General features: G+C 36.5%; 1 protein-coding gene across 3 annotated transcripts in view; it reads left to right on the forward strand.

Annotated features, from left to right (window-relative positions):
- LOC109054742 (cytoplasmic protein NCK2-like) overlaps positions 1-24,273 on the forward strand; it is a 43,839-nt gene that overhangs the window by 18,238 nt on the left and 1,328 nt on the right. The window contains exons 1-3 of one of the 3 annotated variants that reach the window (XM_042725636.1): positions 9,910-10,022; positions 10,100-10,341; positions 22,250-22,953. In XM_042725636.1, coding sequence (XP_042581570.1) covers positions 10,116-10,341; positions 22,250-22,953 — 930 coding nt within the window. In that variant the 5' untranslated portion in view covers positions 9,910-10,022; positions 10,100-10,115. Of the gene's footprint in view, positions 1-9,909; positions 10,023-10,099; positions 10,342-22,249; positions 22,954-24,273 lie in introns of those variants that run through there. The other 2 variants (XM_042725637.1, XM_042725635.1) reach the window with 2 other exon arrangements.

Consider the following 24,273-nt stretch of genomic DNA (forward strand, 5'->3'; position numbering starts at 1 on the left):
AAGTTGCAGCGCGTTTTCTCTGGGCCAAGGCGCATTTAAAATGGACTGTGGCAAAGTGGAAAACTTCTGTGGTCAGACGAATCAAAATTTGAAGTTCTTTTTGGAAAACTGGGACGCCATGTCATCCGGACTAAAGAGGACAAGGACAAACCAAATTGTTTATCAGCGCTCAGTTCAGAAGCCTGCATCTCTGATGGTATGGGGTTGGCATGAGTGCGTGTGGCATGGGCAGCTTACACATCTGGAAAGGCAACATCAATGCTGAAAGGTATATCCAAGGTCTAGAAGAAAAATATGCTCCCATCCAGACGTCGTCTCTTTCAGGGAAGACCTTGCATTTTCCAACATGGACAATGCCAGACCACATACTGCCTCAATTACAACATCATGGGCTGCGTAGAATGTAAGAAGGATCCCGGGGTACTGAAATGGCCAGCCTGCAGTCCAGATCTTTCACTCCATAGAAACATTTGGCACATTCATAAAGAGGAAGATGCGACAAAGAAGACCTAAGACAGTTTAGCAACATAGAAGCCTGTATAAGACAAGAAGGGGACAACATTCCTATTCTAAACTTGAGCAACTTGTCCCCTCAGTCCCCAGATGTTTGCAGACTGTTATAAAAAGAAGAGGGGATGCCACACAGTGGTACAAACATGGCCTTGTCCCAACTTTTTTTGAGATGTGTTGATGCCATGAAATTTAAAATCAACTTATTTTTCCCTTTAACATGAGACATTTTCTCAGTTTAAACATTGATATGTGATCTATGTTGTATTCTGAATAAAATGTTGAAAATGTTGAAAACTTCCACATCATTGCATTCTGTTTTTTGGTTGTTGTGCAGTTTGTGCAGTTTGTCCCAACTTTTTTGGAATCTGGTTTGTATATATGTGAGCAGTTCTGCAATGTTTTGGTGTGTCCCTTTACAGCGTGGAACGAGGCAGGGATGTCCGCTTTCCCCTTTTCTGGTTTTGTTTATCCCTTGAACCACTAGCACAAGCCATTAGAAAATCTGATGTTCCATCCAATTTAGATTCATGACCATAATCATATTATTTCGTTGAATGCTGATGACATTATTTTATATTTAGATCATTTTGATATGTCAATAACCGGTATAATCAAGGAAATTTGACCACTTTAGTAGTTTATTTAAATATTAAAAATGTTAAAGTTAACTCTTCTATCCCCTCATTAATTCCTAGTAAAGATTCTTTCATCTATTTGGGTTATTACCACATATAAAAAAACATTTCATACAATTTGCCAGAAACACTTTTAATAATATTTTCATCAAGATCAGAAGTTATACTCAAAGATGGAATAATCTAAAAGTCTCTACTTCAAGGTAAAATCTCCACCGTCCAACATGAATTTGTTACCTCGGCTTAATTTTCTTTTTTCTATGTTGCCGCTTTCCCTCCTCCCATGTTACTTTAAGGAGATCAATTCCATACTTTCCCAAGTTTATCTGGAATGGTAAACGACCCCAGAAATAAAACTTGCCACACGTGCAGCGTCCTATACTCTCAGGAGGATGCTTTACCCAAATTTAGAATTATATTATTTGGTCCTTTCAACTTAACGGCTCTTCTATTCTTGGGTTGATCCTCAATCTAAAGCTTCATGGAGATGGGAGGAGTGGAAGCTTAAGGTTAAGCCACATAGGCTCCAAGATATTTATCGTGCTGGCACAGGAAATAAAATATATAATATAAATTTGGCCCGGTTTGGTGGCCAACAATTAGGATATGGAAAAGGGTGGAATGGTCTGATGGTGATAGGACCTTTCAAATTTTGTAACACCAGACACTTATGGCCAACCTTTATTTTTTTATGTGAAAATCGGGGGCCACTTGTCCAGCCCCCCTCTTGGTCTTAATTTGGAATAAACACATGAGGTGACTTGATATGTAACCTGCTGATGGACTCTGCTCGCTTCAAGAACTAAGAACCAAGTTTTGTTTACCAGCATCCTCATATTATGTCTTTTTTTCAGTTACGTTCTGCTCGTCAAGGCCTATGGAGTACCCTGGGCACCCCCATTTCCTCTCATCCTATGTGGGATTGGATCGCACCATCCTCTGGTCGGCCAATCTGTTTCTTTAATATATAGTAAACTTAATGATCATGAACGTCACTGCAAAGCCTATTTCTGTTGAATCTATATGGAATCATGAGTTAACAGATTTTGACGTTATTGGTCGACTGGGAGACGGTTTAAGTGGTCTAGATCTAATTAATTTACTTGGCTCATCGTTCTTAGACATTTCAAAGTCATCCATAGAGCATACATAACTCGTACAAGAGGTTTAAAAGAATACCCTCTGCAATCGATTTTATAACGGCCATATGCTGTAAACACTGTATCATCATCAGGTACTTTTTTTTTTTCCCCTTCTCCACATGTGTGTGGGAATGTCCAATGGTTTGTCAACCTATGGACAAAGTGAATTCTTTTTACTACAGATTGTTACGTGTCCTATAATCCAGGTTAGTCTTCTTCAATGATGATTCCAACTCCTGTCTAAGTTCATTAAAGAAGATAATGTGTTTGCTGGGGTTTTACAGCGTACAAAAGAAAAAGGAAAAATAACTTAGAAAAAACTGGTTGCTGCTACCGAACATGTGTTGCAGAACATTTTTGGGATTCATAGCCTCCTTGGGATAGTAAGCCTAGCCTCCGTGAATGTACAATGGCAATTCTAGAGAATTAACGGAGCTAAACCTGGGACTTTATTGATGCACGGCAGTGTTTTTCTTCTGACATTTGGAATATGTAAAGGAATGACAGAGAATTTTTTTTCCTCATCTCTTTCAAATTGTAAATTATTGATAATGATGTCTGTTGCTCCCACTTCCCTGTTTTGTTTTTGCTGGTTTGGATGGATGTTTTTTGGTTAATATAAAAAAAATAAAAAATAAAAACTAAAAAAAGTTTGAACCCCCCCAACACAAAAAAAAAAAAGAAAGAAACATTTATGGATTTTATATCAGCAAGGAGACATTAAAGGTGCTGGATGTAGGATTGACACTGATGTGGTTGAACTAGGTATTGAAGTCCAAATTCAAAACTAATGGAGAGGGTTTTTTTTCACCGGCCCCTCCTCCTCAGACGCGTGACACACACGCAGGTTGCCAGACTGACAACACCAACAGGAACGATAAAGCGCCACTGATGATGAATGAAATGAAATACGACCTGCGTTTTTCACACCAACTGCAACACCCGGGGTGCCGAAAATACAATCGGGTTGGGGTAACACTGGCAGTGGGTGGCGGTGAGTTCACAAACCAAAACAAAACACCGGACATATCGGCCCTGAATGCACATTTTCAAAGAGAGAAAAAACGGACTGTAGCTATTGTTTTTCCAGTAAACAAGTATAGGTTAACACTTAGCATGTTTCTTAAACTATTATGGTATTTTTATGACTTTTAGTAGGAGCCAAAAACTTGACACACAGCACTTTGTAATCAAATGTAGCACATTAGACTAGTTAGAAATGCTACGAATAATTTCTATTACAAGTGTAGTCTGTTGTTGGTAGGGGTTATCATAGGACCTTTGAAAAAGTATCACCAATGAATCAGTGTATCATATTGAATCAGTGTATCATTTGATGAAACACAATAAGAAAGTGGAACTAAAGTTTCCTAGTATAGGCTACAAGTGAATATTTTTTCATAGTTCACATGTTTCGATCATACAAACAAAAAAAAAAAAAAAAAGCGATTAAAAGGACCCATACGATTTGTGGTGCACTACTATTCCATACAAAAATTTAAGTCACTGTTTGCTGAAACACAAATCTTCACACTTGCCAAAATAAGATTTTAAAGAGATATAGCGAGAGGGAAGCTTTTCAACTGAACAATTTAATTAGACTAGGTTGGTAAATGGATCTTTATAGATATTAGCGTCTTATAAACTACTTTATATTGAATTATTTATCTCTTGCTTTTTTGTTTTAAGAGCTTTACAAGCAATAAATACCTCATTCCTGCTTGTTAAGAGTAAGTAACATGACCATCTAGAACATAATCTTTCATTTTCATGGAAAAAGGGAGGGCCATAGGGGTTGTCACAATATAAAGGGGAGTAAAGCGAAACCAGACATTTTCATTTCTTGGGGGAACTATAACTTTAAGGTCAACCTTTTCTGACCTTCCTGTGGGTGCCCACAGCTGGCCCGTGGGCCTTCACTCTACCCCTCCTGTCCTCTGGTTTTTCCTATCTCTTGATCCCTTCTTCCCTTCAGGGTCAAGGCTTTCCCAGAAAACTGGGGTACAATAGAGTGCACAGTCACAAGGGGCAACTGGGACGCGCCTGAGCATCTGAAAAAAAAAGCCAGATACACAAGTTACAGTCATAACAGACACAAATTACACAAATATGAATGAACAAAGAAAGGGGTCTAAACATACATAAACACACAGGTAGATATATATATATCTCTAAGATATATTAATATATATATATATATATATCTATATTCTAAATAATAGATCTATAATATATATAGTATAAAAATTGCATAATAAAAAAAAAATAGTTTAAGTTTTTATTCAAGTATATTCTAGATATTTTATTAGACTGTACTATGTTGTTATAGGTTTATATTGTTTGTTCGCTGATATGGGACCTAGTGGGTTTCAAATTCTTACTGAAATTTTTTACTTATTAATCAGGAGAATCCCTCGACAAAGGTAGAGAACGTGAAAGTTTGTATGTAATATCCCTTAGCTTATAACCCTAGTTCTGGGCAATTCTGGACTTCCGGTCATAAAGAGATAAAGACGATGGAAAGCATTAACGTGACCTCGTGTTTAGGATAATGGCAGTGGGAGATGAAGACGGTGACGCTAAGAGCTTAGAGTTACTGGTTTTATTAGATGGGTTATTAGAGTGTGGCTGCGTGGTTGGTGTGAGTCTTGCAGATGTAGATGGGGTGCTGAAGCATTTACTGCCAAAAAGGCATCTGGGACTGTGTGTCCTCTATCTATCTAACGCGTCTCTCTCTTCTAAAGCGAAAAGCAATTTGGTTGCTATGCAATGCCACACTCCACAGTGCACATAAGGAGGGGCGAACTAAATGGACAAGGACAGTGAAACTCTTTTCATCTCGGGTAGTAGGATAATCTCTTCTTATTCTGCCATGCTTTAATCTGTTTTTTCATTAGATATTTCAACAGTTCAAGGTGAAAGTGATTTATGGTGGGTTTCAGCAGCATGTGCACTATAAAGGACATTGAGACAAGAACAGGGTTTAGAGAGAGATGAGCTGCCCAACGACCCTTGTTGAAGAGCGGCTGTGATTTCTGAAGCTCTGGGACTGGCACACACCTTTTGTTAGAGGAAATTCAAGTGCTCTTGAGATGTTCAGCTCAGTTGATTTCATCGGCCAGCTGCCACTGGAAGGGACATCTGCGGAAAACGAGAATGATGAAACCAAAGCTCCCAAGCATGCCTCTCTGATCTGCTACTGGATAACTTAGGAAATACTAGGTCGGTGATGCAAAACAATGTGTGCACAAAGATATGTCAGGCAACCAAAAATATTTGACTGAAACAGTACAATAGGTGGGCTGTTTAATAATTTTAGCCTGCAATAGTTTTGGGTACACACATTGTTACAAAACATTAGGTGAACAATGATTCCACGGGATTCAAACTTGTTGCCTTTAACCTTTAAGTCAAGGATGCTGCCCCTGAAATGGGATACAGCTAATTTTCATAGTTTGTTAGTTAGCTAGAAAATAATAATAATAATAATTTTTAAAAGATTAACAAAAACAAAATTTTTAAGGCTCTAAAAAATTATTTTCCTCCCTCAAATTCAATTTTATTTTCACCAAGTTCTGTTTTCCATAAATTTTCTGGATTCCATTTCATTAAATTCTAATAATAAAAAGCATCTCTAATTGATTTTATGAAAAAAATTATTATTGCTTTTAAGTACTTAAAGAAAAGACAATGCATACATCTACCCACAAATGCATTTCCTAATATTGACAGGGATTATTCAGTAGTTTCAGTCATGATTCACTGAAGCATGTGTGTTCACTCATGGTCATGGTACTTGTGTAGTAACATCATTTGAAATCATGTGCTTATCCCTGCCCTTCCTAGTCAGCCATTAGCACTATATTTAGTGGTTATAGAGATTGCTTTTTAACCACTCCAATTCTTTATTATTGATTTTTTTGAATGGTTTTTTTTTGATTAATAATCATGTTGCATAACCAGATTATGAATTTACACAATGTGGCTGTATGAGCTTAGCACCATGGTTAAAGGGTTACTCCACCCCAAAATGAAAATTTTGTCATTAATCACTTACCCCCATGTCGTTCCAAACCCGTAAAAGCTTAGTTCGTCTTCGGAACACAATTGAGATATTTTGGATGAAAACTGGGAGGCTTCTGACTGCCTCGTAAGTTACACCGTCAAGGTCCAGAAAAGTGTGAAAGACAAAAATAACAACTTTATTCAACAATTCTTCTCCTTTGTGTCTCTCCGCATCACCGGAGCGACATTTTGGAGAGTCGTACCACTGGATGCAAGCAGCGTATGCTTTTCTGTGTCAGCCGCCGACACAAGATTATAGTACGTTTAGGACCTACATGTAGTATTTACACTTTGATTTGAACAAAAACAGCGCATCCGTGTGGTGTGGCTGACACAGAAGAGCGTACACTGCTTGCGTCCAGCGGATGTTCTCCAAAATGGCGCTACGGTGATTTGGAGACACAGACAGGGAGGAGACGCGAGAGTTGAATAAAGTTGTTATTTTTGTTTTCCCTTCATGTACAAAAAAGTATTCCTCATTGCTTTGCTTCATGAAGTTTGAGTGACGACATGGAGCTCAAGCGATAGTTCGAGGTCAGAACACGGCATGACTGAAGCATCAGCTGATGCTCACTAGCGCCCACTACAATTATAAGTTATTTATTAATATTATTTATAACGCTTGCCATAGTCTGTCGCACAGACACGCACTTACCTCTCCATCCCCAACTCCTCCTACACAGATACATGATCACCTAACTGCTCGCCCATGGAGATATATCATCTATCCAGCTCATATTGCTCAGATTATTCAATATTTTCACAGTACAGAGATACTCTACTGGTATTACTGTGCATATAAAAATATATGGAAATTGTTTCAGGGGGTTTCAAACCTCAGTGAGGTTTTGCCTACAGATAGCTCAGAATCTGAACCCTTCAGAGCAAAGCCTGCCGCCAAACATAAGTTCAAGACCTCTACAATATTCTGACATTAACATGTGGTCCTGACTGAAATAACATTACGGTTGAACCACTGATTGCAGATGGATTATTCCGATGATGTCTTTCATACTTTTCTGGACCTTGACAGTGCAATTTACTTGGCAGTCAATGGGACAGTCACAAGCCTCCCGGTTTTCATCAGAAATATCTTAATTGTGTTCCGAAGATGAACAAGCTTTTATGGATTTGGAACGACATGGGGATAAGTGATTAATGAACAAAATGTTTTTGTTTTTGGGGTGGAGTATCCCTTTAATTAACAGGGATATAATGCTTGCATTGTAAGCACTAAATGTCATTCTGTTTAACCAGACCCCATGTGTTTGGAAGGATTTTTTTTATGACTTTGACAGGTGAGTGTAAGAGTGACAGGATCTCTGTACTCGGAGCCTGTTTCTCTTTCAACACCACACAAGGAATGGAAAGATCTAGGAGGAGACCTGCATGTTTATTAAAGAGGAGATTTTATCCCTTGCTGTTTAAAATGCTGGCCATCAGGCAGTCACTGTAATTGTATCAGCCAGTGTTGACACATGTGACAGCTTTATCTGTGAGTTGACAAGTTTCCCTACTCCACTGGGGACAAGAGAGAGTGGAACTTGGAGATCTGGCAGCAGTTTTGAATGATGACTGTTGTGTTTGCTTGCTCCTAAACTTCTAAAGTAGTGGTTTATAGCCATACCTGAGGCTTGCTGCTTTTTGTAAGCTGTCATTTCGTATCTGAATCTAAGAGTAGTTAAAAAGACCTGTAATGTGGTGATACGGGCAGCCTACCGTTTAAACACACTTGCTTTTCGTCTGTTTGTGTTTGCATTAGGAATAATGGAGCCTGCTGCGTGACTCTACTCTCACTGATAAAGTGTGCAGGGGCGGTTTAATGAAAAGTGGATAAAGTGGCCAGTGTTTGTGTACAGTATCATGAAGTGTTCTCTGTCCTCTGCTTACCGGCACAAACTGTGTTTGTGTGTGGCAGCTGTCAGAGTTATTGGACGGCAACATACTGAGTGTCCCTGGAGCAGGAAACATCACTGTCACAGCACAATCATAGTCCAATAAAGCCCCTTTCACTGACACACTCCCTCACACTCTTACTCACATTCACAAACACAGGGAGGTTTCATGAGCGCTTGTTTTAAAGCCCACATGAAGTAGCTTGCGTTTATGTGTTTCATTGAAAGAGGAAGTTTAGGCCAGTAGGCTTATAGTGAAGTCATGGACCATGACTTATTGTAGAATGATTTGCTACTTAATAATCAGCATGCTTATTCAAGACAGCATTCTGATCACTGCAAAAAAAAATTTTTTTTTTGCAAAACCGAATTTATTAACCTAGAAACTGGAATTATGCAGTGTTTCCATTCATGCAGCTTCAAAAAACGACGGTTAGAAACACTTTGAGCTGAAACATGAATCCAGTAAATGCACATTTAAGTGAATATATGGTATATTATTAAAATGCAGTCTCTGGTGATTTAACAGTACTAATGTTTGAGAAATGCTTTAGCATACAGCAGCGTATAGAAAAATACAACTGAAATATTTTTTCTCATTCTTTGCAAAGAATCAATCTAGGATCAGAAAAAGTGTTTTTTTTTTGTTGTGCTCTTGTTGTAATTAGAAATTTGTAACAGCAGAAGATAGTTTAATGTAAACTGTCATGTGAACATTCATTTTTTGCAATACAAGAATCTTTACATCAAAGATAAATTTAAAGAAGTAACGCTATGATATTTAGGTTATGTAACACTTTATGAAATCTATTGTGTAATACTGTACATTTTTAAGTCCTTAGGGCTAACAGACACAAATACAGCCACAAAAATTCCAATATAATTTTGATATGATTTTTTTTTTAAATGGATAATTGACCCAAAAAGGAAAATTGTCATTTACTTACTCTCAAACTTGTCAGTCATTTACATTATATATTCATACTTGATGCTCGAGAGTCAGTGAGGTTTTTCTCCTTGCGTTATTAAGCATGCATGTTTGTGCTTCATTTACATATGGATAACTTTTATGTGTTTTTATGTGCTTTTTGAAGCTTGAATATGTTGATCATGCAGACCTTCTATGTATTGACAAAAATTCGATTTAAAAGTATCTTTATTTGTTTTCCAAAGATGATCAAAAGTCATTGGAATGACATGAGAGTGAGGAAATGATGACAGGATTTTCATTTTTCTCTGTCATCATTTTTCATTTGTCTCGTTTTCTCTTTTTTTTTTTACTTGTAGCCATGTTGTGGGATATTATCTTTTTTTACTTTCTTTGTTCAACCTGCTTATGTGGTTTGCTCTGTTTTTTTACATTGGTTTGTTTTTTTTTTTTTTTTTTTATTATTTTGTTATTATATTATTCCACTTTCTTCTTTTCTTTCAATATGTCTCTCTTTTTTTCTCCTTCAGTGTATCTGCTGAATAATTTACTGTGTTTAAGATGGGAAGGTGAAAAGGGGAGGCTTTAAAAGCTGTTTGAGGGCCAAGGCTGCTGTTAGTGGGGGTGTGTGTAAATGTAGCCCTTGTGTTGTGTTGTGTGTGTGTGTGTGTGTGTGAGAGAGAGAGAGAGAGAGACTCTCACATTTAGAGCTGTTTGTTCAGAAACCAGCTTTACCTCACAGCGTCTAGAGAGGTTATCTACATGGGTTTTCAGGAGTCCAGAATCTCCTTTAGCCTATTAAAAAGTCATTCATCTTGACTCCTGGCAATCTGCTGTTTTTATGGCATGTACACACTTTTTTTGTACTTTGTGTTTTGGGACAGACGAGGATTCTAAATTCTTCTTTTATTTACATTGCAGAGGGACTCCATGAAAGATGTCAGAGGAGGTGATTGTTATTGCCAAGTGGGACTATACGGCACAGCAAGACCAGGAACTTGACATTAGGAAAAATGAGCGCTTGTGGCTCCTGGATGATTCAAAAACGTGGTGGCGAGTACGAAATGCATCCAACAGAACGGGCTATGTCCCTTCCAATTACGTCGAACGCAAGAACAGTCTAAAGAAAGGCTCTCTGGTGAAAAATCTCAAAGATACACTTGGTAAGAGACTTGTATATTTTGATTTCTTTTAATAAGGGGTTATCCAGTAATGTCAGGGTGATGGATGCGTAAAATTTTGAAAATATCCTGAAACAATGACAAATAAGATGCTTAGAAATACTCTTGTTCATGTCAGATACTCTGGATTTGTGGCAGTTTCTTTTTGTTTTGAAAAACTATTTTCAAGAATAGTTTCAATTTAAAGACTAAATATTTTAAGTGAAAAGTAATTTTTTTTTTTACAGCTCAAGTAAATGTGTGTACACATCTTAAATATTATATTCCAAAATATGCACTGCTATACAAAAGTATGAAATTGATATTTTTATTCCGTAAAGATACATCGAATTGATCAAAAGTGACAGTAAACACATTTACATTTAGTCATTTAGCAGACGCTTTTATCCAAAGCGACTTACAAATGAGGACAATGGAAGCAATCAAAATCAACAAGAGAGCAAAGATATGCAAGTGCTTTAACAAGTCTCAGTTAGCTTAACGCAGTACACGTAGCAAGGGTTTTTTTATTGTATAATAAATAAAAAGAAAACAGATAGAATAGAAAAAGAATAGAGCATGCTAGTGTTAGAGGCCTTTTTTTGCTTTTGTTAATTGTATAATAAATAAAAAGAAAACATAGAATACAAAAAGATTAGAGAAGCTAGTGTTAGTTTTTTTTTAAGAAAACAAGCAGTTAGTAAATTAAATGAGTGCAAGTTTATTTTATTTTTTTTTAGAATTAGAGAATAGAATTAGAATAGAGCGTGCGACATTTATAATGTTACAGAAGATTTCTAGTTTAAATAAACTGTGTTCCAAAAAAAGTTAAGCAGGGCAACATTGAACCTATCGATATTGTTTAAAAAAAAAAAAATCGGCACCAAATCAGAATATTAAAATGATGTATAGAAACATTTATTTGAAATATTTTACCCTATTGTGTTTTTACGGTGTTTTTGATCAAATAAATGCAGCTTTGGTGAGAACTTCTTACAAAAACTTTAAAAAACAATTTTTTACTTACCACAAACTTTTAAATGGTAGTGTAGTTTCTATCAACTGTCCTTTCCTTGACATGAAAAGGTTAATATTTTAAGAGATTTATTGACCTTGACAAGCAGTCATGGGTGTCTGCAGGGGTTTGCATGATAATATAATTTCCTGTTTTGTTTGTTTCTGTATATTGGTTCCACCACATGACTTTTTCAGATACTAATAAGCACTGAGGATTTTTTCTTAAAAATAAGAAAAATCCAAACTGCTTTTTTTCTTTTCCATTTTTCTTTTATTTATTTATTTTTCCATTAACTATATGATTCAGGATGGTTCCATTCCTCTGACATGTGAGAAATTCAAAGCCTTCATAAAAGCAAAAACAAAAACAAATGACCTTCATCATCAAGGGTGTGTAAGCAGGAAGCACTAATTTAAAGGCTTTCGTTGTAAAAGCTAATTAGTTTCCCAGCCGTTAATCACACAAGGGAGAGAGGTGAACCGATCGATCAGCTGTGTCTTGGAGCGTATTGAATGTGTGTATGTTCGGAGGAGTCAGCCTCAGCTCTCCTGGCTGCAGTGAGACTAATGTGTCCCAGAATTTTCAGTGCCAATCACACAGTTCTGACTTCTTTTTGACCTTTGGGTTTAATGGGTCTGTGGTTTGCCATAGAGCTGTTAGGCTGTTATTTCCAAAACCATGTGTTGATATCCAAGAGGTGTCAACCTCACTCATGATGCCCTTGCTTTGTTCCAGACAGTGGTTTTGTTTTTATAGTAGCAGGGTGGTTATTGTTGTTATTGTGGTGGAGATTCTTCTGTGTCACACTTATGCTTTAACCACCTGGGATGAACAAGCTAAAGGCAGTTAAAATGCAGATGGTAGGAAATGAGCCGTGCTAATGGCAGTTGCGTCTTTTCCTCGACGTCCTGTTTAATCTTCCTATCGACATGGTGGTTTAAGTAAGCACATTTCATGGGTAAATTAAATTGAAATGGAGAGACTGTTGATTTAATTTGTGTTTTAAGGCTCATGTAAACTACCAGTCAGTTTGGAATCATTAAGATTTTTTATATTTTGCGTATTATATTTTTTAAATCTAAAATACCGTAAAACCATTTGAAATATTACAAATTAAATAGAACTGCTTTCTATTTTAATATAATTTAAAATATGATTTATTCCTTTTTTCAGTCTTCATTGTTATATGATCCTTCTGCAGTCATTTTAATTTAATGCGTAATTTGGTGTTCAAGAAATGTTTCTCATTATTTATTTATTTTTTGGATTAAGAAAGTTCAAAAGAACAGTGTTTATTTAAAATAGAAATGTTTTGAACGTGATAAATATATGCACTGCCACTTACCAGTTTAATGCATTTAAGTGCTAAGTTAGATATCTTTTTTTTTTTTTTTGGATTCAACAAAAATATAAAAAATCAGCCAACCTGCTTTCAAAAATTGATAATACAAAATGTTGTTTTGAGCACCAAATCAGCACACTAGAATGATTTCTGAAGGATCATATGACACTGAAGACTAAAGTAATGGCTGCTGAAAATTCAGCTTTGCCACCACAAGAATAAATTACATTTTAAAATATATTCAAAAATAACTCTTCTTTTATATTTTAATATACTTTCGCAATTTTTATAGAATTTTTGATCAAATAGATGCAGCCTTTTAAAGACTTCTTTCAAAAACATTAAAAAATCTTTAATAATTCCAAACTTTTGATCAGTAGCGTATGGCTTGCAGCCGCAGGTAGAATTCAGATAGGTGGGGGATTTGGCAGCAATCAAGACACCTACACAAAGACAGAGATGTTTGTAGAGTGCAAAAATCATCGCTTTCTGAGACAGAAAGAGCAATTAGGAGCATCCTCCACTCCATTTTACTTTCCTGCTGACAGCTATTTACAAGATGTCCAAATCACAAATAGACGCACGCACGCACACACACACACTGCACCACCCCTTCCCTGTAAGGCTAAATGGGCCTCAGCTCTCTGCCTCTTTGACCTTAACCTCTCTAGAACATCCTTTTCTCCCCTCCCTCACTTTCCTTATGAAGCACGTTTCATGCTACGCCTAATTACTGACACATGAATCCCTGCATGGAGTTGAAGACAGGAAATGGGAGGAAGGAGGGCGAGAACCTCTGCAGTGAGACTCTATTGGCTGTGTTACTGTTGCTTGTACATTTAACATCATTGTTAAATAGCTGTTTTGATGGCTCTTGGTTGGCTTTTGGTTCATTTGGTATTAGCAGACCTTCTCTGAACGAGAACATGTTGCAGTTTAAAATCACTCTTAGATTAGAGCCTGTCCGTCTTAAGAAAATGCAACCCAGGACTTCATTGTATACAGTTAATATTTTTTTATATTGTTTAGAGATGTTCATGAAGCTTTAGCATGGTAGAGCTGGTGTGGTGTTGTGGTTGAAGGTCTGGGTTAGTAACTAAAGTTCTGGGTTCGAGCCTCACACGATATGAAGCCCAAGATTATCACATTTTTGTCATTGAGAAAGATATACGTAATCCCAGATTATCGCTTGGTCTCAAAGAATGATAACTATAATATTAACTGTATTAGCATCCACACACCAATGGATGCTTTAGTTATATCATTTGCAGCTTTAAATGCACAAGTTTTTGTTTTAAAGGCAAGATTCTTGTTGACTGTGAATGTTTTTATTGTTCATCAGTTTTTTTTTAGCTTTTTCTTTCAAATTAACTGTCATTTTTTTTATTTGTTTATTTTTTAAAGTGGTGTCTGAGTAATTAAATAAATAAAACAATAAGGATTTAGATTGGCAGGAAGATGAGTAAATAATGAAGTTTTTTTATTCTGTCACTTTCCCTTCAACAAAAATACACTGTACATTCTGCCACTTCCAATGCCTCTTTTACTTGGCACTGAAAGGGAGTCAAAAGCTGTCATGACCATACAGGCAGCCTCAATCCTTGGCCTCGGGTGTCATGTTTTAAAAGCACATCCTCTTCCCCAGTCTATTGGCCTATCGATCCTGGGTGGACAGAGTAAGGACAGCTCTCTCACAGGCTCTTTGTTCTTTCAGTGTGCTTTGATAAATGTGCTCATCTGCCGTCTGTGAGGTGAGACTCAGGTGTGTTTATGGGCTACATAAATTAGGTGTACGTGCTCGTTTCTCTATTGCTCATTCTCTCTCTCTCTCTCTCTCTCACACACACACACATACACACACGGATGTGCTGGTGTATTGGTGTTTTTCACCTGCTGGCCTCATAATCTCATCTCTGCTCATGTTTGAGGTCATTCAGTCAATGCCGCTCATGCATACAGCTCCTGCCTTCATCCCTGCACACAATTTGCAGTTGTCAAGGTTACCTCCCCTCTGCTCATCCATTGTGACAAGGTTACCCTTTCTCTGGCAGCCTTCATCTGTCTTGCTCTCCCTATTTTTTGCTCTTTCCCTCAGTCTTTTTTCTTATCAGTGACAGTGTAAAAGATTTAATTTTCTCTGAATGAGAAAAGTTTGTGAGCTCTGTAGAGAAAGAAATTAAAGACAGTGAAAATTGTCATCACTATTCACAACCATGTTGTTCCAAAGCTGTATGACTTACTTTCTTCCATGAAGCATAAATAAAGAAAATTTGAAGAATGATTGTGCAGCCCTTTCCAATGCAATTACAGTGAAAGGGGACAACTGATGGGAAGGGGGAAAAAAAGAGAAAAACATCACTTTAAGGATTAATGATAGTTTTATGCAAACAGAGAGAAATTGTCTGTGAAGCTGTTCACTGCAATTATTATTTGTAAGTTGTATTTATGTATATTCAAATATATGTCAAGATGTGTTGCAGGAGATTTGACATCAGTGATGAATGTTCATAATACTCATGATAACCAATGACATTTGATTTTATTGATGTCCAACCTGGAGTGACATGTTAATGAGAAAACAGTATTATTTTAAAATTTAAGTGGATATGGATGTACACCATGACACTCGCTGAGAGAAATACTGGAAGCGGAGTGATAAAAATGGTGAAAGGGTGTTCCGATACCAGTGAACATGTGCTGATTCTGAACGCGTCTCTCACTGACAAAGATGATACTTTAAGGCTTGCACACTCAACTGTTTGCAAAATTGAGCTTTGTGCTTGTGTATCCTACCTCTCTCATTTGGCACAAATCAAAATAATCCATAATATTTCCATATCTGTGATGTATCCAAATGCTAAACTATTATTTATCATGTAAATAGGCTTTGTACTTCAGTCACGTTCCAACGGAGACACAGAGACGGGCGCTCTGATGTTTGGTTCACAATATTTTATTTGCTCAAGTTATTTCAAGTTATATCGAAAACATTACATTACTGCACATGAACCAGGGGAGCCTACTCTTTTAGCCTACATTGTTAGAAACAATGTGTGGCCTTGGAGTCAAAATCTGGTTTTGGTTTAATTTTAGTATGTTTGAAAAAGCTCTGTTTTCTTGCACATTCTTGATGAAAAACGGCACACTTTGTCATAAATAACATCACAGTTATAAGTATTGTGAAAACAGCCTGAGGTGAAGGTTAATTTTCCCACCCGTGTTCTCTTCTGTTGCAAGAGAGGTTTGTTCTTGTCTAGACCCCGGTTTGGACATGTGTGATTGGTGGCTTGCCTCTTCTTCCCCTAAACACACCCTTTAACATTGTGCATGACACAGTACCTTAACACTTAGCACTGATATTTGAAGAAAATTCTAGAAAAATCAACCAGTTGTGCTGTTCAAACCATCTTGTGTGACAAGTGTTACATTTTTCTGGTGTGGCATGATTGTGAATAATTCACCCGTTTGGAAAAGCCTACCAGATGATGTGAGTTGAGAAAACATGACATGCTGTTCTTTCAAGTTTGAATGTTTAGCAGCCAATGAAATCACAGACGGGCATATGAATGAAAGGCTTGATCATTGTTTTGCGTGTAAACAGCAGTAGAATGACTCAGTCTCCCCAACCAACCCTAAACAGTCTAATGTTTGTTACCAGGAGTGTTGTGATGATGCATGACGCTTCGTCTAACTGAAACACCTTTCCTAATTTTTAACTTTGAGCTTGACAGACTATGTATTTTGTTTCGCATAAATCACAGATGTTTCACACTGGTTTTAGTGCAACCCCAACATCCAGCTGTAAAGAGTTGCATCCTGCTGTCCTGAGAAACTGTTTCTGTGGAAAACTTTGACCTTAAAGCCTCAAAGCTGCTGTCTTTAGAGGATTCCCACTTACTTTTTTTTTTTCTTGTTTTAGGCCAGTACTTTCTCATGTCGTAGTATGCTAATAAAGAACATCACTATTTTAATGAAGCACTGGGATCATCATACCTGAGGAGAACAACTTCCTGTTTGTTATTAGTGCTAATAAATAAAATCCTGAACTAATCTTGCCTCTAAATATCATCTTTTCCTCCTGTTTTAATGTGACTTTATGGTTTTCATTGCTGGTACAACATAAGGAACCATTTACCAAACAGCTGATTTGATACTGTTTTGTGTGTGCACATATGTGATAATGGAAGTATAGAAGTCCTCATAAGCGATAGCAGAGATAGCAATAGGGAAGACTAGACTAACTGCTTTTATGTGCATTGTCGAGATAAGAGATAATAGTGCTCTCTCCTGGGTAGTTTGATTTATATATTGTCATTGCTAATCACCTAGACACTCATGCTTTAACTCTGAGTAGCTACTGTACGTATCGGCAACATGTAAAAAGTGGCGGTACGCAAGCTAAAGTTAAGGTATGCTAAAGATTCAAATATATAGAAGTGCTGGTACTGTGTATTGGTGAGTACTGTTTATTGCTGTCCTATGAACTTACCATTATTTACCTCTGTGACGGCTCAAAACATGACATGTAATTGGAAAGAGTCATACCAAAAAGAAGCACATGAACATATTAAGAAATAGAGTGACTTTCCATGATAAAAGATTCATGTTTTGTGTGTGTGTGTGTGTGATGTTGTCAGATAATCTTTCTTACCATATTCACCATTATGATGGCTCAAACCGTGGCATGTAGTTGGAAAGAGACATGCAAAGATAGAAACAGATGAATATGTTGAGAAATACATTGATTTTCGGAATAAAAGATTTGTTGTACATTAATACAAGCTAATGCAGGTTTTTGATGTCACAATTTTTGCCATTGTGACTGCTCAAACTAAGTCATGTATTTAAAATGAGTCATGGTCATGAAAAGGAAGAGAATGTTATGTTATGATATGATTTTATTTTATTATATAAAAAGATTAATGTTGCAGTTTAACACAAGTCAATACAGGTTTTCTTTTTGTTGCTGTCACATAATTTTTCCTACCATATTCACCATTATGGCACCTCCAACCATGGCATGTAGATAGAAAGACTAATGCAAAGAAAGGAAAAGAAAATAATATGTTCAGAAATACAGCGATTTTCCAGAATATATGATTGATAGTTAATAATTTTTTATGTATTCTCATATAAAACATTTAGATTGGGCTTGCCTTTTGTTGCTGTCACATCTTTCTTACATTTGCCATTGTGATGACTCAAACTGTGGCATGTAGTTGGAAAGAGTCATGCAAAGAAATACACAAAGAATATACTCATAAATATAATGATTTTACAGAATGTAATAGTTTTTTGATGGATTCAAACTTTGAGATTGGTCTTACCTTTCATTGCTGTCATATGACTTTTTTATTTATTTATTTATGTTTATTTTTTTTTTTTACCAATTCTGCCATTGTGATGGCTCAGATGGAAAGAATTATGCAAAGAAAGAAACAGAGTACATGTTCAGATATATACTCTGTTACTCAGATATATACTCTGATTTTTTAATTTTTACCTTTTATTGCTGTGTCTTACTTGCCACTCTCACCATTAATAGCAGTGACACAAAGATAGAAAGAAACAAAGAACATGTGATTCTTTTCAGAAAAATCCTTTTTTGGAATTGAACAAGTCAATCATTTTTGCTGTATTAATAGTTTTACTTTAAAGAATAAACAGATATCTTGTTTGTCATCAAACACACGACCCAAAGTGACTACAATACTGCTGTTCAAGTCCATGATATCATAAAAGTAGCAGATTGTATGAATTCTATATGTGACTGTGACCTGTAACCATAGCAACAGTAAATATCAAAGATGGGGACATCCAAAACTGCAGTCATATCACATGATTTGACACAACAAAAGTTTAGTCAACGTACAGTTTCTTTAATTAATCGACGACAACTTTAATACCTCAGTAAAACTTGGAGCATCTGAGTCCCAATAAGCCATAAGTCTACAATAGAAATATATAAATGCCTGGACAATGTTATTTTATTTCAGTTTGGACATAAAAAGTTTAGCTGTCCTTAAAGCTCCAATCATAGTTCAGAATTTGAAATAAAACAAACTAAATTAGCTTTTCAGCATGTGAACTGTCTGCACGTGTCCCAAACTATTTAACACTATAATTTGTTGTTATACTTTTGAAAAATAAGGGCTAATTAAATATATTTTCACAGAAAATTAAAAATTCATCTTTATAAGGTTTTCTTTTTTAATTAATAATTTCAGATTACATCAACAACGGCTTCTGTCAAATCGGTTAAAACCTCCAAACAATTTATTCAAGAATCAGAATCGATCCAGATCTTGAGTCATCTGTCACTGAACCAAGATTTTTTTTTTTTATTATTATTATTATAGACATGTTCATTTTGCAATGAGTTGGGTAGTGCTGGGTAAAGTTACACAAAAACAGCAGCTCACTGCCATTTAACAATTATTTGAGTAACAATAGTAGCTTAAGCAAGTTTTCTAAAACCCCTACACACACTTTTAAACTAGAGAGAAAAAAAATAAAAAAAATAAAAACCCTTTTGTGCACATACGTACATGTCCCGGTGTGTGTTAGTATGTGTACCTGAAATGAATTTCATGCTCCCATTAATTGTACATTAATGTTTAATTTACAGTGGTAAAAAGTTATTTTAGGGGACATTCACATTTCACAGAACAGCTTTTGTTTTCCTCCTCAACAAAGTCATAATAATGTTTGCTATTCTTCCTTGTCTTGCCATAAGCAAACAATATACTCAGCAGAACATGTTCATCATGTGCCCTTTAGTTCATGTGTCACGTTCAAACTGATTTACAGATATGAGCAGTTTGTACATGAAGTGAATTTAATTCAGAGCTTGAAGTGGGGAAAAATGTTGGTACTCTCTTGTGCACTGGCTGGCATGTGCAAATCATCACATTTGAAATTTTGACAGTGGAAAAAAAATACTTGCATATATTGCTGGTACAACAGATGTATTCACTAAAGGAATCATTTGCTAAACAACTGATATGATACTATTGTGTCTGTGTGTGTGTGTGTGTGTGTGTGTGCACATATGCACAATAATGGAAGCCCTTATCGGCAATAGCAGATAGTGTTGACCAGACCAACTCTGCATTCATGTGCATTGTTGAGATGAGAGATAATTCACGTAGTGTGATTTATATAGTGTCATTACTAATAACCCAGATGCTAATGCTTTAACTATGAGTGGCAAAGTATTGCCAACATGTGAGAAGAGGCGGTACGCTAAACATTAAGATATAGAAGTGCGTACCGGTGAGTACCGGCCAACTATGAGTACTCCTTAAAATATCAAAATTTATTCGAATTCAGAAATTAAAAACATACCGGATAGGTTTAATTTATCATGTAATAAATTCAGACATGAGCCTCATTTCATTAACCCATATGTCTTTTGATGGAATATTTAATTTCCTTTCCTATTTACAGGGCTGCTACTAACTCCCATGCATTCAGCGTGAGACTCACGCAATTGCCATTTCTCACGCTCTCATGCCACATGTTCATTTTCACACACAGTGCCACTGACGTGATGTATGTCTATATGTGAGTTCTTGTTTATTATATTATACATAGATAAGCAGTATCAGATGAGGAAGAAGGGTACACATCATTCTTTCTTGTGGATCTGTAAGTTAATAAATACCCTGGTTCCAAGTTTAAAGCTGGCAGGTTTTAATTATTAAAATGCATTTTTAGAATAAATTTTGAGGGGGAAGAAAACATTTTTTTTTTCTTTTCTAGTCATTAGAAATGCACAACACCAGACACATTTTCTCCTTATTTGAATGGAAACACATGTGTGAATGTACACAATCATCCTTGGCATCCCTGTCTTGCAACACACACTTAAAAAATACACACATAGTATATCATGCTGCTTTTCGCTTCTAAAACTAGGCCACCTCTACTCTCTCTCCTCAGTTGAGCAGACAACTTGAGCACCTGCACCCTTTTTTTTATTCTTTCATAGTATAGTGAAGAAGTTATTGTCATTTGCTATGCTCTGCAGGTGTGTATTGAGATGGTGGGGGGAGCTTAGGGGTGGAGGTAGAGAGAGAGAGAGAGAGAGAGTGTGTGTGTGTGTGTGTGTGTGTGTGTGTGTATGTGTTGTTTACTGAGTGAGAAAGGCAGTGGTGAGATGAGTGTGTGCAATCAGGTGTGTGGATCTTCTGCTGCAGGAAGGAAACTGCTGGGTACAGTTGTGTGTGATTGTTTGTTAATGTGTGTGAACATGTAGCATTGTGGTTGGTTTCTTTGTTCTGTTTTTTTTGTTGAGTTTTTCGGGTTGCAGTGTTAAGCAATTGGCTCTGTATAGCATTGGTGCAAGCACTGTTAACTTATTTATCAACATGATATTTTGTGATGTAGCCATTTATGCAGCAACATAAAATATTGGACTACTCACCTACTGTTTGAAAAAAGACACGTATCATGCAAGTTTTACATGCAGTGATGCAGGCACACAAAAACACTTATTATTCATGTCTGACTGAATCCAGGTGATTTAAGCAGTTTAAAGCTTCTTTTGTTCAGTTTGTGATTTTGCTTCCTTTCTATGTATGTAAATAATTCATTGTTTAGATGTACAGTATATGTTCGCCTTCTCATTTAAATTAGATTCTCGAGAACAATTTTTTAAAATTGAGGCTGTTATTAAAAGACGTGTGATGTGTGAAATGGGCCAAATATTTCCTCTTATGCTCTGATTTAATTGAAGGGGGGGGGGCATACAGTGATTATGCAGACTCTGTGATTTGAATCAAGGATAAGAAGCACTTTCTTCTTGTCTGTCTCAAGTACATCACTACAAGAGATACTGACTGTTATTTTTTTCTCTTTCTCTCTATTATTTCTTTGATGGGTAAGTATATTCTCTATTTGCATATACTTAAAGTATTTTGGCAATACTATAATTTAAATGTCATGCCAATAAAGCAACTTGAACTTGAAAAAATATCTATATGGGTGGACTGCCTTTCTCTTTTTTATTTTTTCTTCTCTCCTTTTTCTGAAAGATCATGTGACACTAGACTGGCTGGAGTAATGACTGTTGAAAATTCAGCTTTGCCAACACAGGAAAAAATGATTCTAAAATATATTAAATATAGAAAATAGCTATTATAAATATTACTGTTTTACTGTATTTTTATTACAGCCTTGTTGAGTATTAGAATCTTCTTTTGAAAACAACAAAAATCTTACTGACCATGAGCTTATGAAAGGTAATGTATGTATATGTGTGTGTGTGTGTGTGTGTGTGTGTATGGAGATTTGAGATGTGATGGATGAGGTTGAAGAATGTGAAAAAGATAAAAAGGACAAATAGAGGTCACAAGAGGAAATGTGGTAGGCCACAGTAATGATATCACATGTCTTCTTTCAGCAGGAAATGATTAGTATTGAAGAATTTACAGTGTTAATCAGTATCCCTGCCCTTTCTCTCCTACTTCAAATTAGCAGAGCTCAGAGGCTTGAGTTTTACATAATGACTGTGTCTGATGTCTAATACCTCTCTTTTTCTCTCTCAGGCCTGGGAAAAACGAAACGCAAAACGAGCACACGGGAAGCCTCTCCAACACCCAGCACAGATGAGTACTCGTCTAACGGGGGCGGAGCAGAACGAATATATGACCTGAACACTCCAGCGGTGGTGAAGTTTGCCTACAATGCGGAGCGGGAGGATGAGCTCAGCCTGGTGAAGGGAGCCCAGCTGATGGTGATGGAGAAATGCAGTGACGGCTGGTGGAGGGGCAGCTATAACGGTCAGGTGGGCTGGTTCCCTTCCAACTACGTCCAGGAGGAAGAGGTGGAGGACACGCCAGCCGACCTTCCCGCTGTCTTCTCCTCAAGGCCGGGCCTCAGTAACGGTCAGGGCCCCAGAGTCCTTCACTCTGTTCAGACTCTCTACCCTTTCAGTTCCGTCACGGATGAAGAGCTGAACTTTGAGAAGGGCGAGATGATGGAGGTGCTGGAGAAGCCAGAGAATGACCCAGAATGGTGGCGGTGTAAGAACTGCCGTGGGCAGGTGGGTCTGGTGCCAAAGAACTATGTGGTTGTGCTCAATGATGGTCCATTAGCCTCCCAGCAGAACAGCCACACGGGACCCTCCCACACGGGGAAATTCGCCGGAAAGGACTGGTACTATGGCAACGTGACACGGCACCAGGCTGAGTGTGCACTGAATGAGAGGGGGGTGGAGGGAGACTTCCTTGTGCGAGACAGCGAGTCCTCTGTGAGTCTAGTGTTTATCTGGATCTAATCGAAATGCAGTGACCAGATAACTGCTTTAAATAGCTGTGAATAGTCACTTGAGTGCTGTGCAGTGCTGTGTCCATGGTGCCATTTGCAGGGCTATTATTGGTAAATAAAACTCTTAAAATATTTTTGATAAATTAAATAAAGCTGAAATATAAATATAAAGGCTGTGACACAGCAAGTCGACATCAGAGAACTGCCAGTGAAGAAAACCTTGTATTGCCTGCATCTGGGCCAAAAGGTTGTGCTTGAACACATCACAAAGACTACAGGGCAGCTAGCATGTACTGTATATTCTGTGCCTCAACGATGGTCAAACATCTGCTTGGTGTTTTAGCTTGGCTCTTATATGAAAAATTAGAACAGAAATATGTTTAAATTGAAGCACTAAAATTATGAGCTGGAAATAATATAAAAACAGAAACTGAAATAAAAATAAATTAAACAAAGAATGTAAAAAATAAATAAAATAAAAATAAATAAAATGGTGAAAAGCATATAACAAAATTAGTTTAAATATAACATTTCTATGATGAAAACTGAAAGTATAAAAAAGCTCATTCAGATATTAATAAGAACTGCAATAGTATATAAATAATACTAAAATAACACTGGTCATTTGATATAATATAACTGTAAGTTATAGTTTAGTTTGTCATCCTTGGGTTCTCGGCACTATGAAAGTCGCTCAGCTTTTACCGGTGTTTATTGCCATTCGCCAGAAACAACTAGCCTGCTCCGGGACAGGTTATGCTCTGGGTCAGAGAGCTTACACGGGTATTGGAACAATCATCTGTAAGCAATGTGACATCTCTAATGCAATAAAGTTATTCCCCTGGTTTCTTTTATTCCAGTTTAAAGGTCAATTACCGGTTTATAGAGTTTTACAGACAAAATCACCTGGATTTTAGTCATTCATTCTAATTGTTTTATTTATATTTTATATATTAGACATGTGGACAACTTAAAAAAATATATATATATATTATATGCACAAATTTTGGATATTTGTAAAAAGTACATTTAACATTTGCAAATAAATGATAGTGAAGTGCACATTCCTGCATATTTAATGTACAAGGAAAATGTTTTATTACTTTTTACATAACATTTTAGAGCCATTCATTTTTTAACTTTTCAGTTTTTTTTAACCATATAAAATGAGTAGTACGTTGAGTTGCATTTCTTTATTGTAGACAATATATGTCATTGAAATAAACATGCTTTTCAATCTAGAGCAGCTGTTTTCAAACTGTAACTTAATATTTGGGATATTTTCTTTATTCGGTACACCCAG

This window comes from Cyprinus carpio, chromosome B6, assembly GCF_018340385.1.
Source record: "Cyprinus carpio isolate SPL01 chromosome B6, ASM1834038v1, whole genome shotgun sequence".
In the NCBI taxonomy this organism is placed as follows: domain Eukaryota; kingdom Metazoa; phylum Chordata; class Actinopteri; order Cypriniformes; family Cyprinidae; genus Cyprinus; species Cyprinus carpio.